This window comes from Anopheles funestus, chromosome 3RL, assembly GCF_943734845.2.
Source record: "Anopheles funestus chromosome 3RL, idAnoFuneDA-416_04, whole genome shotgun sequence".
Lineage (NCBI taxonomy): Eukaryota > Metazoa > Arthropoda > Insecta > Diptera > Culicidae > Anopheles > Anopheles funestus.
Window position 1 is genome coordinate 80,164,056 of NC_064599.1, and position 17,276 is coordinate 80,181,331.

Sequence of the window (17,276 nt, forward strand, 5' to 3'; positions counted from 1 at the left end):
GTGTTGGAATCTGCTGGCAATGGGCTTTCGAAGCTAATTACTTCTCAGTACTATCCAGTGTGATCGAAGCCTTAACGCATCGATTGTGAACCAGTTAGTGAGTTTGAGGTTGTTTGAAAATCGTACAAAATATTTCCTTTTAATCAGCCAAGTGTAAGCTATTTAATTTTGTCCTTAACATTTTTAAAGGTGAACTAGCTTCGTTGTGCAAAAGTGAAACAAAAACAAATAAATCAATTGGTGTATGTTGGGAACGGTGCCACGAAAGGCACAAAAACCTAAAAAAAAACATTTTTTTTACATTATTTGTGAACTAGTGCTCATTATCTATCCTGTCCAAAAAGCCTTTCGTTACACGATATTGTTTTAAGATTTCTCCTTTCATTCTATTCCTCATGATTTTTTGTCAACACTTTTCGATCTCTAGAAACACTTGTCTTTCCACAAGGATCACACTCGTCCTAACATTTTTTCCTATTCCAGTACTTTAGCTTCTGATGCACTTTCTCCCTCGACACGCACTAAATTCACACAAAATCGGCTGCCTTTCTTTCATCATTATCGCACGGTTTCTGATGCAACAAACGTTTCAACTTCGCTTCATTTTCGGAACACCTATTACACCGTTGCACAATTTGGCTGGGGAACGCAGGAGATTGGGTTTTGGTTTTTCTGTGTGGAAAATGGAAGGAAAATTCGGACGATTGAAGAAAACTGAACAGCAGCACACACCGCACGCAGCAAAACAGGGTTTTACACGTATATTCTACTTCTGCCCGTTTGTTCACGCACGCATCGTTTTGCTCTCGCTGGGCTCAATTTTGGGGCACGGATTTTGAAAGGGTTTTTCGTTAATGTGAATTTTCCGTGAAAAGGGAAACAAAATGCAGGATTCTTAGTAGTAAGTGAACCAGTGAAAAAAAAAACTCACAGGCTCACTAACTACGGTAGAAAAAAAAACAACGGAAGAAGAATACTACTGCAAACCGTGTTGTAGTGGCCGTACAGAGCAAACGGAAGCAAAAAGAAGCAGCGAGAGTGAGAACGAGCGAGGTGAACAAAGCAGAAACGGCGGAACACGAATGAGAAGAAGATGCGGATGATGGCCATCGCTATCCCACCGTGCGGTGCTGTTCGATGCTTCGTGTCGCGCTCGGACCGGGTTCGGGTTTTCACGTACGCACGCACACATCGGTCGTTGTTTGCCGCTCGGTATACATAACCGGGTAAATAGATACGGGATGGTGTGTTCTCACACCCTGCCTACCCCTCCCCAACCAACCGCGTGCTTCTAAAAGGCCTAACCAACACATCGGTTGGATAAATGCGTGCGAGAATGGAATGGCGACCATGCGCCGCGTTGTGTGTGCGCGAGTGAGAAAGCGTTTGCGACCGGATTGCTACTGGAATTGGTTGCCTTTGTGTGTGAGAGATGCGTGTTGAGTATTTGTTGGGCAAAGCGGGGAAGCGTACGTGCGTGCGGGGAAACCTGCTTGTATATAGAGTTACTGGATTTTATGTTCCCCCCATCAGCCCTTCTTTCCAACCCCTATCCACATACACACACACACATTTTGCCCTGTTCCACCATACACCCGCAATCATGCTTTGTTCGACTTTGTGGAGCTATTTGGTGGGGTTCTGTTGCGCTTCCTATCGTGCTGAGGGTTAGAAAATAGAGGAGAGAAGAAAAAAAACGAACAGCACAGCGCACAGTGAGAAGCGCGAGCGAAAGAGAAGGCTGTGTTCCATCGCACACCGCACACCGCATGTTCGCACAGTGCACATGTATATACAGCCACGGTTCGGGTTTTGCGATGGGGTGCGTGTACACGAGCATCGCGCAAGCATACGTGTGTGCTGTGGTTGTGTTGGTGTTTCTTTGTTCGCGTTCGGACCGGGCCGTACGGTGGTGTGCGTGCGCACCGGTGTAGATTATAAATAGGGGGCTCGGTCGCCGGCCGGGAATTACTTAGTTTCTTTCAATTGATCAAGCAACATCCTCTCGTTACATGAAATCAAGCGTTTCGCAAAGGCGAACGAAGAGTAAAGTCCTCGAGTCTTCTCGCAAATCAAGGCAAACTGTTCAACGCAGCGAAAAGGCATAAAGCAAACGCGCCTATCACAAGTGACATTAATGCGTGTGCGTATAGAGCGGTGTAAAACATTAAGCTATAAAACAGAGAACAGAACAGAAGTAACGAACCCGGTCACCACAGCAGAAAATTAATCTAAAACGAAGAGAAAAACTACCGGTGTATGTGTGCGCAAAAATTACCAGCCATAACATAGCGAAACGCCTGGAGGAAAACGCGAATCGTGTTGCAAATGAAGGAAAATTGATTTTCTCACTTACTTCCTCCCCAATACACAACAAACAGAGGTGCCAGAGCGTTTTCCTTCATGTTTGACGTTTGTCAGGTACAGGGACACAACACGGTACAGCGGCGAAAGCGCAAGAGAAGTGCTGGAAAATTGTGATTTTTCCTTTCCACCGCGCGAGTGTGTCTCTAGTTTGCGAAGTGCGCTGTCGGGTGTGTGTGCTGTGTGCAGCGAAGGAAAAATTCACCCAACACATACATGCACACGATACGGAAGTCGGCAGTAGAGGAAAGCGGCGACGAATCCAAGTGATAATCAAGTGCTGTGAAATTACAAATAATACATTTTAAAGTTAGTAAGGTACGCGTTTAAGTACGACGAGCTCTACGCCAAACGTTTCGGATTCAACTCAGCAGAAAAGCAGAGCAAAACGCAACACCCAGCAAAACAGGGGAAAACATTCTGGGCAAACAAAAGTATTTCCCATTTCATTCACATCCCAGCGAGAGTCTTGGAAAAGCGTTTGGTTTTATTAGGTTGTTTTTTGCACCCAGAAAGGGCAGAACAAAGAAAAAACGCATAACGCAAAGCCGACTACAATTCTAAGTCTACTATTAATCGATTACTCGTTAAGGCGTACCAAACAAAACGAAGAGCAAAGCTGACAAGTTCAAATAGAATTATTAGAAGAGAGCCACAATAACTAAAGGAAGCGGAAAACGCCAACAACCGGAGCGAAACTACATCACACCACCCCCCGCGGTACGGGAAAAGAACACGGAATCATCCACTAAGCCGTATCATCATCTCGCCGTTGACGTGTGAAAACAGTGAGAATTTTCCTTCCACCAAACAAAAAAGGGAAAATTGCGGCCGTGCGTGAGCAGTGAAAAGTTTGTTCAGTGCAGTGCAGTTGCGTGTGTGCGTTTGAGCGAGCTTTTGCTTCGAGCGTTAGCTTTTCATCGTGCTTTTTCCGGTTTCCACAGCAAAAAAAGGGGAACGGAAAAACTCGACCAAAACCCCACCGCTCGCTCTCTCTGTGTCTCTTCATCACTCGCACACACACACATACACTATCCCCATTTTCCCACGCACGTAACCGGTTCGATTTATGAGTGCGAATTACGCTGCAATCGACGAATTGGTTGAAGAGTTTCTGAAAATGGAACTCATCTCTGTGCCGCCGTATCCGGGCCAGCTGGGCTACCTGGGATCGACCAAAGTCAACGGTAAGTGTTCTTACATTATTTCATCATTTTATCCTCCAAAACTTTTTAATCGCTTGAAGTGCCATCTTCAGCGAGAAAAACCACGTCAAAAATCGTCGTTCTCTCTTTCTCTCTGTTTGCAAATAATATACTGTCAAATGTGTCACATACGCACTTTTTTGACAGCCCTTCTTGAATGGGGTATTTTTTTTCGTTGTTGTTGCAAGTTTCTTGCCCAACAACCCACAAAACCGCTTTACCCTGCACTTAATCACATGCTTTAAATCCTGCCCGGGGCACACGTGCTAAAGCGTGAATTTTATGTTGCACGCACCATCAAATCGCGTGAGCAGGAAAACGGAAGGAAAATTGCGAGATAGATAGCAAAGGAAACAGAAGAAAAAAAAACAGCTACACGGCAAACCCGTGTTCATGTTCGTTCGGTTTCGAACGTGTTCACTGTTGCTAAGTGCACAAGTTTCCTAACCGGGTTGGTTGATTGTGTGTGCGCGAGAGCGAAACAGTGCTACTCGCAGCCGTACGGCAGAACGGGATAGTGCACCGAACCGGCAAAACCAGCTGGTTTCTCGCGAAGCAGCTGAGATGGCAGTAGCGTATGGGGATGAGCGAGAGCGAACTCTCCCACCCACCAGCCAGTACGCAATGCGAGCGTGCCGCAAACCAACTGGAGAGTGAGTGAGAAGAAGAACGCTTACAAGTAATTGTCTCTCGTTCACTTTACTCTCACTATCTTTCTCTCCCCTTCTTTCCATTGCCGAAGGCCCGAACAGCTGATCGGGAGAGGTTGTGTATGTGCGTGTGTGTGTGTTTCATAAAACAGCAGTAGTGTGCCGTTACTTTGTGCTCTTTTCGCTCTCGTTCTTACTCTCGCAACAGCGCATTCATTCCTGCTCGTTCTCTCACAGTGTTCGGTGGTCGGTTCCCTTCTGCTCGCTGCCTGCCGTACGTCACTTCTTCACCTCATCCAAACCCCACTCACTTCTTGTGTCACTCGCTTTCGAACCGTCGGACGGGCAACACACGCGGCGCGCTCTTCTCTTTCGACCCCCCTTTTTTCGGACTTGTGTATGCGTGCGTGTGTGTGTTTGTGGTTGCTGCTGTTAATATGTGCCTGTGGTTTTAGATGTTTTTTTTTTCGAACCAGAAGCGAGTGATAGTTTTTCCAACATTTTTCCACTGCGAAAATTTTCCACGACTCGCACCTTCGGCATTAGTTTGGTTTGCAATTAGTTTCGTGTTTTTTCTACTTTTTCATTGCATCCGTGTTGATAATGCGGTGAAGTTTTCCCAAGTTCTTAAGTAGCTGGTTTGCTAGTTTTTCCAATTGAGTTGCTTTTTTTCCAATTCAAACCGGTCCCCAACGCCTTGTGCCCGTGTGCGTGCAGTGTTTTGTTCGTTTACTGGTGAAAAGCGTTTCTGTGTGGTGCTGCCGCGTGTGTGTGTTTGCTGCGTGTGAAATTGGAAGTAAAACGTTCCACGGCATTCGAATGTACATCAGTAGGTATCTGCGCTAAAAGAAGAATAGTTTTCCCGATTTGCTTTTCCGGCTACCGTTCCATGAGGAACACACAGACACACGATCGATTTTTCAACAATTTTGCTTACATTTCTTTCCGACTAGCTCCTCTTTTTGTGCCTACCAAGATCGATTTTCTTTCCAAAAATTGTATATTCCATGTGAGAGCGGAAGGTTTGAAAAGTTTTTCGCCTTTTCAAACCTCAACGAAAGAAGAGAGGAAAAACCCGAAGTGAAAAAAGTGAGAGAGGGCAAACCCTGCAAGACGAACAGCTGTTTGTGCTCCACATAAGTTTTTTTTTTCCCCTGCTGTACCCTGAACAACTCGCGGTCTTGTCGATCGATAGAAAACGGTTTCGTTTTCACTTTACCGAGTCCCCACACTCTTTCGAACATGGAAAAGAGATGTACGAAAGAGCCGGAGCGTTATTGGGGCTTTTCTTTCTTTCGCTCTCTCTCTCTTTCGCTCGCTCGCTCATTTTCTCTAGTACATAGTTTTCGTAAGCTTTGGCAAATTTTCTTTTGGAGCTATTTTTCTCCTTCTTCCCATTTGCTTACCCCTTTCCAGGGGTACACACACACACAAACCCGGGAGAGGAAAATCCCGGAAATCTCGTTCCATTGGAAGAGATGACGATGGCAAAACCTCCAGCTGAGCCCGGTTGGTGTTACTGTGTGAGTTCGTCAAAAAAAAAAAGAAAAATCGATGCTCATTCCGGACATGGAGAGAAAATTCACTCTTCATCTTTCCTCTAGTTCTCCCTAACTCTCCACCTAGATTGCACACAGAAATGGGAAAAATCGATTCTGACGTGGCCCCACACAAATGTAGGAAGGGAATTTTAATTGTTCTCGTTTGTTTGTTTTTCCACACCCTCACCCCGGCTAGTTTAAGTTTTGTGAGCTGTGAAAATGTAAAATTTTACTATTAATGCGACAGAAATGTTATCCTTTGACTGATAAATATTTTTCTCGCTCCGATTTTTTTTCCGCTCGACAGATTTCCGTACACCGTTGATGCCAATCCCGGCCAATAGCAACAAAAATTCTAATCAAAGCCAACGCCATCAGAGCCAGCCGCAGCAGCAACAGCAGTTGCAGCAGCAACAGGCCGCAAGTCAGCAGCAGCAGCAACAGTCTCAAAGTCAGCAGCAGCTGCAGCGCAGTCATCACAATAGCAGTAGCCATCATCACCATCATCATCATCATCACCACCATAGTAACGCTTCCCACCAGAGCCAGCTGCAGCATCATCAGCAGCAGCAGCAACTGCAGCAGCAGCAGCAACAGCAACAGCAGCTGTTGCAGCGTCAGCATCAGCAGCAGCAGCAGTACTACAGCGAGAACCAGTATCCACTGGAGCCGGCGACGATAGCGCTGACTGCCTCGCCGCACGAGGATGCTCTGCAGAAGCTGACCCAGCGGCTCGAGAGTGAGCTGCGCATTGCCAAGCGGCAGCATCTGGCCTGCACCGAGGTGTTGCTGCCGGCCGATCTGCTGCCGAGGATATCGACGGAGATGTTCGAGCAGTCGGAGAAGGAACCGTGCGGCATCCGAGGTTGCACGATCTATATCGAGTTTGAGGACGAGCCTGATAACACACGGTAAGTGGCAGTTCCTGACGGATTTTTCCCTCCTCGTTCGTTCAGAATATCAGCCAGATTCTAATCCACACATTTTTTGGTAATTTTTTTGTCCTTCTACAGGCGGATTGCGACCATGAAGACCGATCCGAACACAGTGTCCACGTTCGAGCTGTACCTTACGCTCAAACAGGACCGAAGAGGATGGACCTCGATTTTGCCACAATTTTTGAAGTAAGTACCGACTCCATTGTTCAACTTTTGTTATCAACTTTCGCTCAATTGTGCGGTTAGTTTTTTTGTGTTTCTATTAAAATTGCTTTACTTAAACCGTTTTTTTGTGTCACATAAATACTTACATATTTTTTGTTCTCTTTTTACCCCTCTTTCTTCTACTCTCTTCTTTCTCTTTAGAAATTTGGCTCGTGGCAGTACAATCATGATCAGTCCGGAGTTCCGGCTGACAAAGAACAAACTCTACCATGCGTATTCCGACTAAACAACATTTCAACTCCAACCACTCCCTCACCCTCCCCACCATCCCCAACCACCCTTCCCTGACACGCAACCCTCCGTTACGGGGTTGAGTGCCTAAATCGGAGGGGGATAAAACAAAAATCAAACGCTCATCAGGCGAGTGTGTGTTTCTCACCACCCACCGCACACCCTCCCGCAACATCGCCTTCCCAACCGAAGGCTGTGGGCTCAGCGTGACGCTCAGGCGCGTGTGCCCAAGGAACGACAAGAGGAAACATACCACCCATACCAGCCCCGGCCCCACCACCGGAATTCCGCCTACGAACCGGAAGTGAATGTGTGCGATACAAAAATGCATTCTGTGTGCCGTGTCCCCGTGTGCGTGAAACCAGTGCAGCGAGGACTTTTTATCACTCCCCCAGTGAGTGTGAGCCAGTCCTGCTGAGGTTGGTGTGCGTGATGTTTGGTGCAATCTGTGATTATCCGTGGACGATTGCTCGATTTTTGGGAGGGAAAGTTTGAGGTCCCTCCCACACTCCACAAAACCTCCCCCCGAACTGTGATTATGTGATTATGCGCTCGAATCGTTATGTTTGTTTGTGCCTCCCATCCAAATGGAGCAGAAGAGAAGAAAACAAATGGCCATCGAAATAAAAAAAAAATATGCAAATGTAAGTTGCAGTTTGAAAGTACGAAATGTGGACAGTTTCATCGAAACGAATAAGAAGAAAATGAAGAAGATTTCCCGCAAATGTGGTGTGTGTGTGTATGTGCCGACATTTTGATCGCGCGGTTGTTGTGCATTCGATAATCAGCAGCCACCATTAACCACACCACGCTTGGTGTGTGTTATGTGTGGGAATAATCAACCATCACTGTGGAGTGCACACCATCCTTCATGCGTCCACCCGAACCATTTGGAAGGATCAGCACGTATTCAGCAGCAGCAGAAGAGAGAGAGAGAGAGAGCTACAGAGTCATCATGTGTAATCATCCAGCAGCAGCAGTCGGGGATCATCTTTAATGATCGTGTGATCGTCCTCCTTCTGGTCATGGGTTTGTTGCAGCATCATCATCCGCTCCCAGCACCCATCATCAACAATGGCAACTGCCCATTTGGGTGTTTGTGTTGGATGAGCGTGTGTGTGGCTGTGTGTCTGTGTCGTCAACCCTTTTTACTGGACCACCCGTTCAGCAGAGCGCGCGACCCAAGCCCAACAAAAAACCCCGACGAGAAGCGAATGTTGCCGGACACTTGTGCTGTGGTGTGAGTGTGCGTTTTATAGGAGCAGCAAAGGTAGGATGCGGATTTTCATCAATTTTTTTGTTTTTCCTCATTTGTTCCCTTACTCTTAAGCAAGGAGATATGAAACAAATAGAAGCAAGGGGGCAAACGAAAAAAGGAAAATGGTAAAGAAGGAAAACAAACGAAAGCAACAAAAACAAATTGCACTATAATATGTTATAGGCGAGCGAGAACCCACTATTATGCAAAAATGAGGGTTAGAGGAGTGAAGCGAAGAAGAGAAAAACAAAATGCAGCGGGAGAAGATGCAACTGTGTCTGCATCGTTTTACGGATAAGTGCGTAAGAGCAGGAGACAAATGTTTTTTTTGCGTAAGAAGATGATGGAAACGAAAAAGAAAACAAAACAAGAAAAGTAACACAAAACAACTACTTTTTAAGTATTTTATAAATATTTAAAAATGAGGCACGCACGTTGTGGATGAGACAACAGCAAACACAATGTTTGGTAAATGTTCTTGCTCCATTTTCCGATGTTGCGAAACAATATAGGAAAGGGGAAGCGCGATGAAGGTAGGCAAGCGGTGAAGAAGAATAGGTGAAGCGAAACAAAAAAGAGAAAAAAAACCCAAGTGATGATTAATGTGTAAAACAACAAAACAAAGGAATGCTGAAATGCTATAAGTATGAACAACAACAAACGGAAAACGACGAAGAAGGAATTTATTAAAAGAGAGCAGGTTAGAAGCCAATCGGATAAGAAAACAAAACATAAAAACACACATACACAAACACACACATCCTTAATATGTAAGCATAATAACACAACAACAAAACACACAATCAGGCATTGCAATACAAGAGCTAATTAAGATGATATAGTAGGACAGCAAACAAATTTTTATAAAACCAAAACCAAACGTAGCTAAACAACACAACACACGCACACAAATTCACACACATACATCGATTGGGTGAGAGGATATCATCAAAATAGGGTTTTATAAGTCAACACACAACCCTTGGACAAGGCAGTTATTCGACCATCACTAATACCGTGAAGAAATTTGGTAAGAAAATCAGTTTTTCCCTTCTATGAAGATGTTCATACATCTTTATATTATTTTTATTTCACTTGTCGTTCTTTTTTTTTTTGCTTGGTCAAACAAAAGAATTAAGTTAAACAAATTCTTCTTTGTACCTCTCATGTTGTGCAGATTGCGATTACAAATCATATGAACCGTGCCCTGGTACTCCATCGATTTGTTTTTATTTTTGTTAGTTTTCTAAGTTTTTTAAAGCGTTTTTTTTATTTTCCTTTTATTGCAAACAAATAAACCATCACAATTGTATGGTTGAATGGAGGGTTTTGTTTTGCTTTTGTGCGTTTACCTTCAAAAAATATGTTTGAAGTTTGTGCACAACAATCCCGACGAATCGTCAACCTTTTTGATGAGGAAATTGTACCCCCCTAGCTGCTACATTCAATTATTTAATTTGGTTTGTGGGTATTTTTAAAAAGTATTTTTGTTTTTTCTTCTTCATTTGTCCACGTGCTGTGTGTTTGCTTATATTACTAAAAGGATATATCCCATGTCGAGAAGAACCCCCGTGTGTGTGTGCTGGCGCTGTGTGTTGTTTGCTGGTTACGGCTGGTGGGTTGGTTGAATATTTTAAATCTGCAACACTCGTCTAATTGTGAACGATTAATTGTGATGATTTCCTAGTGATTTTCCAATTTTCCTCCTACATATTACGCGGAACACATCCTCCTTTATCCAAACACCACCAAGGGTGAGGGATGAGAACCCAGGGGGTTCTCCTTATTTTCCACCGCGTAACGGGAAGGATGATCCATACAGTCAAGTGATCGTTTCCTTTTTTTTTTGTTTGTATGTTCTCACGCTCATGGGCGAGAAACATAAGTAACGGCAGGAAGAGGAAGAAAACAGGCAAAAAAAAACAAACAAAGTTTAGGAATCGTAGGAAGAAGCGTATGAAAACAAAAAAAGGGAGTTTGTTGAGTTTTTCTTTAAATATATTGTAGGCATGTACAAAACAAATTCAATTGCAAGTATGCGCGTGGTAAGGGGTTTTGGTTAATTTCATTTACCCTCGAACCTTTGTTCCACGTGCAAAAAAGAAACACAGGTGTATTAAGGCGTGTATGAATTTCGAATTAGTGGACAGATTCCACACAATCTCACATAACTACAGCAAACGAAGGAGGGGTAGAGGGGAAGGGAATCGAAAGGGAGGCAGAGGAGAGGAAGGTTTTAGGATTTTCAAATTTTTTTTACATCCAACAAATAATGGACAAGAATTATTATGATAAGAAACCCGTTCAATCGCATCAATTGAGATGTGAGGCAACAGGAAGACGAACGACAGAGAAAAACGGATGAGAAGGACAGAAGCAACGAAAGCATTTGCGCGTGTGTTTGTGCGTATATGTGTGTGTATGTGATAAGCATTTTCATGCATTCATTAATAACAAACAGCAACAGAAAAACACAAATTACAGAAAAAAAGCTGAAAAAATATCATTTGTCTTACTAATATCGAATAATATAAAAAAAACAATAGAAGAAACATTGAATTATAACGTAACGAACGAATAAGAGAATTGGAAGTTGGAAAACGATACAATGGAATCAATTTCAAAACAACACACACAATATACACACACCGCGCCCCGCGATACAAATTAATTGTAAGGTTAAAATGAAAAATGTGAAGCATGGTTGTTTCGCTCACATCGTTTTCGAACTTTTCTGTTAAATGTTATTGTTTTGTGGAACCGTTTTTTTTTCTTGAGGAATGTGTCATTCCTTTTAATTAATTACTTGATCCTTGTGTGTATTAATGAGGGAAGGGACATTACTATACGCCTTTACCGCATGGCAGTTTTTTTTTAAATAATGTTTAGATATACTTTTTGTGGTGAAAATTCACTCTCACTCTCTCTTTCTGCCTAGTACAAAACAAAAGGAAAACCAAACAGAGAAAGCAAGCTGTGAGACGTTTAACAAATCTTGTTTTTTTTCTTGAAATGTTTCGGAATGATTGGACCTTTGCGTAGTTCCTACTTCTTTTCCCGGTGAAACAGAGAAACTAAGCAGACAGAGCTTTGCAACCCGACAGTTGATCGATCACCCTGGTGTAAAGAACCCCGCCATTGTTGTGGATAAACAATGGACAAAAATCAAAATGGGCAAAAAGCGATAGGGACGTTAGAGAAAAGAAGGTGCATGTTTAAATTTGAATTAGAAATATGTAACAATTGGAAGTGAAAGAAGGAAAAATGGTATCGAAAAAGAACAAAAAAAAAAGAAATTAAAATTAACATTGCAAAACGGAACAAAATTCAATAACAAACAGAAAATGCAGAAAAAAACATGGTACGGAATTAACATGATAAGCAAACACAAACACACACATAAACACACATACAGTTTTTTTACGCGTGTAGAAAGAGCGGGGAGACACGACGGCGCGAGGAGTGGTCGTGGAGGTCGTGTTGAATTTGCATATAGAGGGTAAGGCCGTGGAAGTCAGGAAAGCCGATAATAAAGCATTTGTGAGTAAAGGGATGGAAAGGAGAACAAGCAGTTAGGATGAGGATACATACAATTACAGTACAGTTCACATCGCCTACACGCAACACTAAGACACCTGAACACATTCATACACACAGCGAAATGCTCCCTTACGAGCAGCAAAACAAAAACAAAACTAAATGGTGTGTAGTGCCGATTCCTTTCTAGCGAGGTAGCTCTTTTCCTCCTGTTCGTTTGTTTTTGAAACAAGAAAACAAATCATTGATCTTAAGCTTAAGCATTGGAAAGGAGGATATTTTTTGAAAATGTTTTTCCTTTATGTCTCTTTTGTCTAAAAAACAAAACAAAAAGAAATATGCTACACACGCAGGTCACACAAATTAGAAACGCGTAAACCAGCAACCGGTCGGGTTTGTTACGTTGTGTACAATTATTCGATTCGAATACTTCGGCTGCGTTAAAAGTGGCGAAACAAAGTGAAATAAAACAAAACACGTAAAATAACAAAAAAGAAGTGAAAACAAAACAAAAATGAAGCGTAAGTTAATGGAGACAAAACACACGAGCAAGATAAGATAAGAATATGTGTGAACGTAATACACAAAACGAAGCAAGAGAGATGATAATATGATAAGCGCGTGGAAAAGAATTGCAGGAGAAAAATGGAAAAGGATATCAAAAATATCCCGTTGTGAACGAAAAAGGAGAGCAGAAGAAAACGAGAGAAAGATAAAAGCAGGAAACGGATATGGTGGCGCATATTGCACGCCTGAGAAAAAGTAACAAAAAAACGAAGTTTAAAGCAGAGACAGAGGCGAAAAAAATGAATGTGTGCGTATAGCTGGTACTGGATGGAAAGAAGATACAATGTGAAAAGGAAAAAATAAGGATAAAACCGTTTCATTTGTGATATTTGAATTTACGAATTAAGGATAAAAATATCTTTCTCCTTTTTTTATTACTACCTACCCTCTACCGCTACTCTATTATTATTATTATAATTTGTTTTTAACTTATGCGTTAGTAACCTTTCCCGTTTTCTTCTGCAAGTTCTTTTCTGTTTTTTTTATTATTTGTGATCTCACTGTCTTTTGTTTTTAAGACATCCAATAGTCGTAGAAGTTGTTTTTTTGAAGAAAAAATAAAATCCCACATGAACAAAAAAATGTGCAAAATAACAAATTTACTTTTTGTCTTGTTTTTGTATTTATTTTACTATGTTTTTATTTACCGAAATGATTTTTATTGTTTTGTTTGTATGCTATGTATGTCTTTGTTGTTTTCTATTTTTTAGGTGTTTCGTTCGATTTTTCTTCTTGTTCGATTTTCTTTTGATATTTTATTTGCTGTTTAGGATTTACATTCGTTTCGTTTTCCCTTATGCGTTTTGTTTTTCTGGTTGATGTTTTCCGGTTTTGTCTTAACTTCTGGATTTCTACCGCACTATTATCTACGTCTGGTTTGTGCAGCGGTGTGTAGTGGAGTTAATACAAATAAATCAATATCAAAAGAAAAAAGAAAATAAAATACCGTGGAGAAAATATCAATTAGCAAGAGCCCTCCAGCCTGATGCAAGTACTCATTTACTAGAGAGAACCCTCCTTTGAAGGTGTGAGAAAATTAAACCAAACATCTCTTCAAACTGAACATTATAAAGTAATTGCAAAGTATTTCCCTTTGTTTAACGTAACCCCCTTCCCGGGCCACCCCCCATAATGTGTAACAGCAGTTGGATTAACAATTCAGCGCTAATAAAATAGTAAAATTATAGCCAACTCACACCTACACACAAATACACCACAATGGAAATAAAGAGAATTATACTGAAATTTATACACTCTCCACACACACACACAAACCACCCAGCTAAACATGTCCCGTCTCAGGTTTCCAGACCCGAGGATATTGTGAGATGAAAGTTTAGAAAGAAAACAAAAACACAACAAATGAAACCAGAAAACTCTAATTGTTATTGCTCTTATAAATACGAAAGGCAAAAGAGGAAAGAATGCAGAAACAAAAAGCCACGTGTGACGAATCAAGTAAAAATGCAAACCGAAAAGCGGCATTTAAAAATACAGAAGAAAATTACTCAACAATATTACAAAAATACCAAAACAAAACTTAAAAAAAGTATATGTATGTGTCTGTAGTAGTTATTAACAAATTAATCAATAAAAAAAAAAACAAAACAAAACGTGACAAAACAAAAATAAAATCACAAAACAACAATACATCAAATTTTACAAAATCACTTCTCTTCTAACCGCTTATATTTCCACCCCGGGGGTGATTTTCCGACACAAAGATGGTTGCACAGAGGAATGTGACAAGTGAAACAGAGCAAAAGAGAGAACAATTAAACAAGACAAATCTATCATCCGCTGATTGTTGTTGGCGCGCGCGTGTGTGTGAGTTTTTGGGAACAAAAGGAACGATAAATCGTACTTCAAAGACGTATTTTCATCGTTTCCTTCACATTTTTCCCTTTAGCCTTATTAACTTTGGGGGTGAATACCTTCCACCATTGTAGAAGGTAGCCCAATATGGCGAGATGAAAGAGAGCACACACACCGTCGGACAAATGTACTACCCACTCTCCACCGAAAGAAGGACGGACGAGAAGAGGGTGGGCGACATTTGGCGGAAGGCGAAGGGGGCTGAAACATTGGAACAAAATCCCACCAAACAAAATCCATTTAATTCTCTCTCTCGCTTGCGGATGTTTTGCAACAATGCGCCCTTGCGTGGACGCTTTGGTGGTTTTTGTAAACTGCTCTGCTCTACTTCCGGCTGTATTTACTAAAACGCAACAACAAAGAAGATTGACCCAACCATCGAACGGAAAAGGTGGACGGAAAAGGACCCCATCTTTTACTTGGCTTTCTCTGCAAAGTACACGAAACTAAGGAAGCTTTCTTTGTATGCTCATGAAAAGTCTGAACAATTTTTAAGAAGCAGAGAAAATGCTGAAATAGTGGAACGATGTTTAATAATAGTAGCATCGTACTAAACCTAACCACTATATCTTGGAAAATGGTGGATATGTAGGAGAAAATCAAAATTGAAACAAGAGCGGAAAACAAGAGAAAGCAGAAGAGATGATACTAAAGATACAAAAAATGGTCGGTTAGGAGAAGGAATACACAAAAGAAGGAGAAACAAAAAAAAAGTACTGTGTGTGTGTTTTTCTATATTTATATAATATACATAACAAAAAAAAATATATATATACACATATGTCGAATGGTCGGGCGGTATGGAATATTACAAACAAACAAACAAACAAAAAAACAGGAAAAGAAATGAGTAAAAAAAAAGAAAAGTAACAAAGCCGTCAGATACAAATGAAGAAACAAAAACAAAAAAAAAAAAACAAACAAAAAAACTAGGATTTTCAAATTTGATAAACTATTGATAATAAATGAAGCCCAACAAATTTTTACACATTACAAAAGAAAAAAGGGGAAAGAGAGCGAGAGATAAAGAAAGGGAAGAAAAGAATATAAATCATTCAAAACAAATTCTTACATACACACTTACAAAGGAAAAATCATAACGATTGAACGACTCCAGATGTTAAGCAGTAGCCTAGTGAGGATGGTGAGATAAATTTTAAAAACAAACAAGTTTTGAACTTCATCGTCCCCCTAATTAACACCATTTCTCCCATTTTTGCCTTTGCAAATGACAATTCGGTTTTGCCTCCGCTGTGTAAACGGGTTGTTTTGCGTGATGTTGACGATAGAATTTATATTTTTCGTTTGATAAATAGAAATTTAGCGTTTTCCCACATTTCATTACTTTCATTGACTGATTGATTGAAAATTGAAGTCTTTGAAGCGAATTATCGCTCCTTTTCTACTTTCTCACTTTTGATCTTAACTGCTGCTGTTGGTTGTTTTAGAATAATAAATTTTTCTTCTTCATGTGACTCCTACTGCGACGTGCATTAAACGTACAAATGTGACTTTGTTTAATGTGCTCCAAGTGTTTTAAAAAGGCATTCATTTGATATTTACATTGTGTTTTTGCTTCTTAGAACTGTATTGCGATGTTAAATAATAGCAAAAACCAAAAAAAGAAAACGAACATTTATACACCTACACATAACACTTTGAAACATACAGTACTTATTGCAAAGGAGTAAGCTAATGCTAAACAAACGATAATACGATTCATATCCCGAGAGTAAAACCAGCATGACAAGTAGTGGTGGAAACAAAATGAAAATTAAATAAATAAATTTAAAACTACTCAAGAAAAAAAACACACACAACACAAGCTGCTTCAGTCGGTTAGCTGTGTGCTGATGAGAGCAAAACAGTGCAAGTTTATGGATAATATTGGGAATATAGATAGCTTCGTACGTGCTCCGAATGGTCGTGCGAGCAGTTAGCGGAAACGAACAAAAAAGGAAAACAACTGGCTAAACATAACAAAACAAATTAAAATAACACATCTCAATAATCTGTATGTAATTGTAGTAGATTTTTCCCCTAATTCAAGAAAACAAAACGTAAACACAACCGTACCGAACCGTAGAACATAACAGAACGAGAGCAAACAAAAAGAAGAAAAAAAAACACATAAAACAAAACTAATCATATTGGTAATGTCAGTAATCTCACGCTAAATGCAAACATACATACACACACGGAAAAAAATGGAACAAAAAGAAAAGAACTGAAACTTACTCTAGTTGGTGGTTTCGTCTCGTATTTTTTTTTTTTGGTTGTTTATCACACTACATTTGTTGACCATTCTTATCTTCAGCTCGTGTGCAGTCTCTTTGAAGTCACAGAAGAAAAAAAAAACAAGCACGTATCTATAAAGAGGAAAAAGAAACAAGCCAATCATATATATTAAAATTAAACTGACAAAAAATGCAAATAATATTCAATAGTTCAATGGTAAAACAAATGGTAAAACAATAACTAATAAATAGGAGAAAACAATCAAATCACGCAAACTGGATTAAACAAACACCGATCAAACAAACAAGCAACCAATAAGACAAACTTATTACTTATGTGTATTACTTATAATCACAACATTCAAAGAGTAAAACATTGGTGGCATTACTTTAGCTTTTGTTGCAGCAACAACAAAGAAGTTACAGAAGAAAAATTGGAAATAAACGCAGAACAAAGAACAAAACTTAAATCAGAGCGTAAAAAGAACAGGGATCGCAAAACCATTGTAAGGCTGGTTTCTCCACAACAGCACAGCTTTTACGCGTAAAAGGCATTTGTCATATCTGTGTATGTGCGCGCGTTTAAACGAAAAAAAACATACAGTACGGTACTGTGTAAAGAGTGTTTTAACCTGCAAACGGGAACAA

General features: G+C 40.6%; 1 protein-coding gene across 2 annotated transcripts; it reads left to right on the forward strand.

Annotated features, from left to right (window-relative positions):
* The first annotated feature begins 1,944 nt into the window (after nucleotides 1–1,944).
* LOC125770063 (protein scylla-like) lies at nucleotides 1,945–11,714 on the forward strand. Of its 2 annotated transcripts, none has more exons than XM_049439258.1 (4): nucleotides 1,945–3,551; nucleotides 6,068–6,671; nucleotides 6,774–6,884; nucleotides 7,065–11,714. In XM_049439258.1, exons 1-4 carry the CDS (start codon nucleotides 3,434–3,436, stop codon nucleotides 7,147–7,149), a joined length of 918 nt encoding a protein of 305 aa, XP_049295215.1. In that variant the 5' UTR covers nucleotides 1,945–3,433; the 3' UTR covers nucleotides 7,150–11,714. The 2 variants fall into 2 exon arrangements, with proteins under 2 accessions (XP_049295215.1, XP_049295216.1); XM_049439259.1 differs by lacking the exon at nucleotides 1,945–3,551 and adding an exon at nucleotides 3,609–5,048.
* Nucleotides 11,715–17,276: the final 5,562 nt, after the last annotated feature.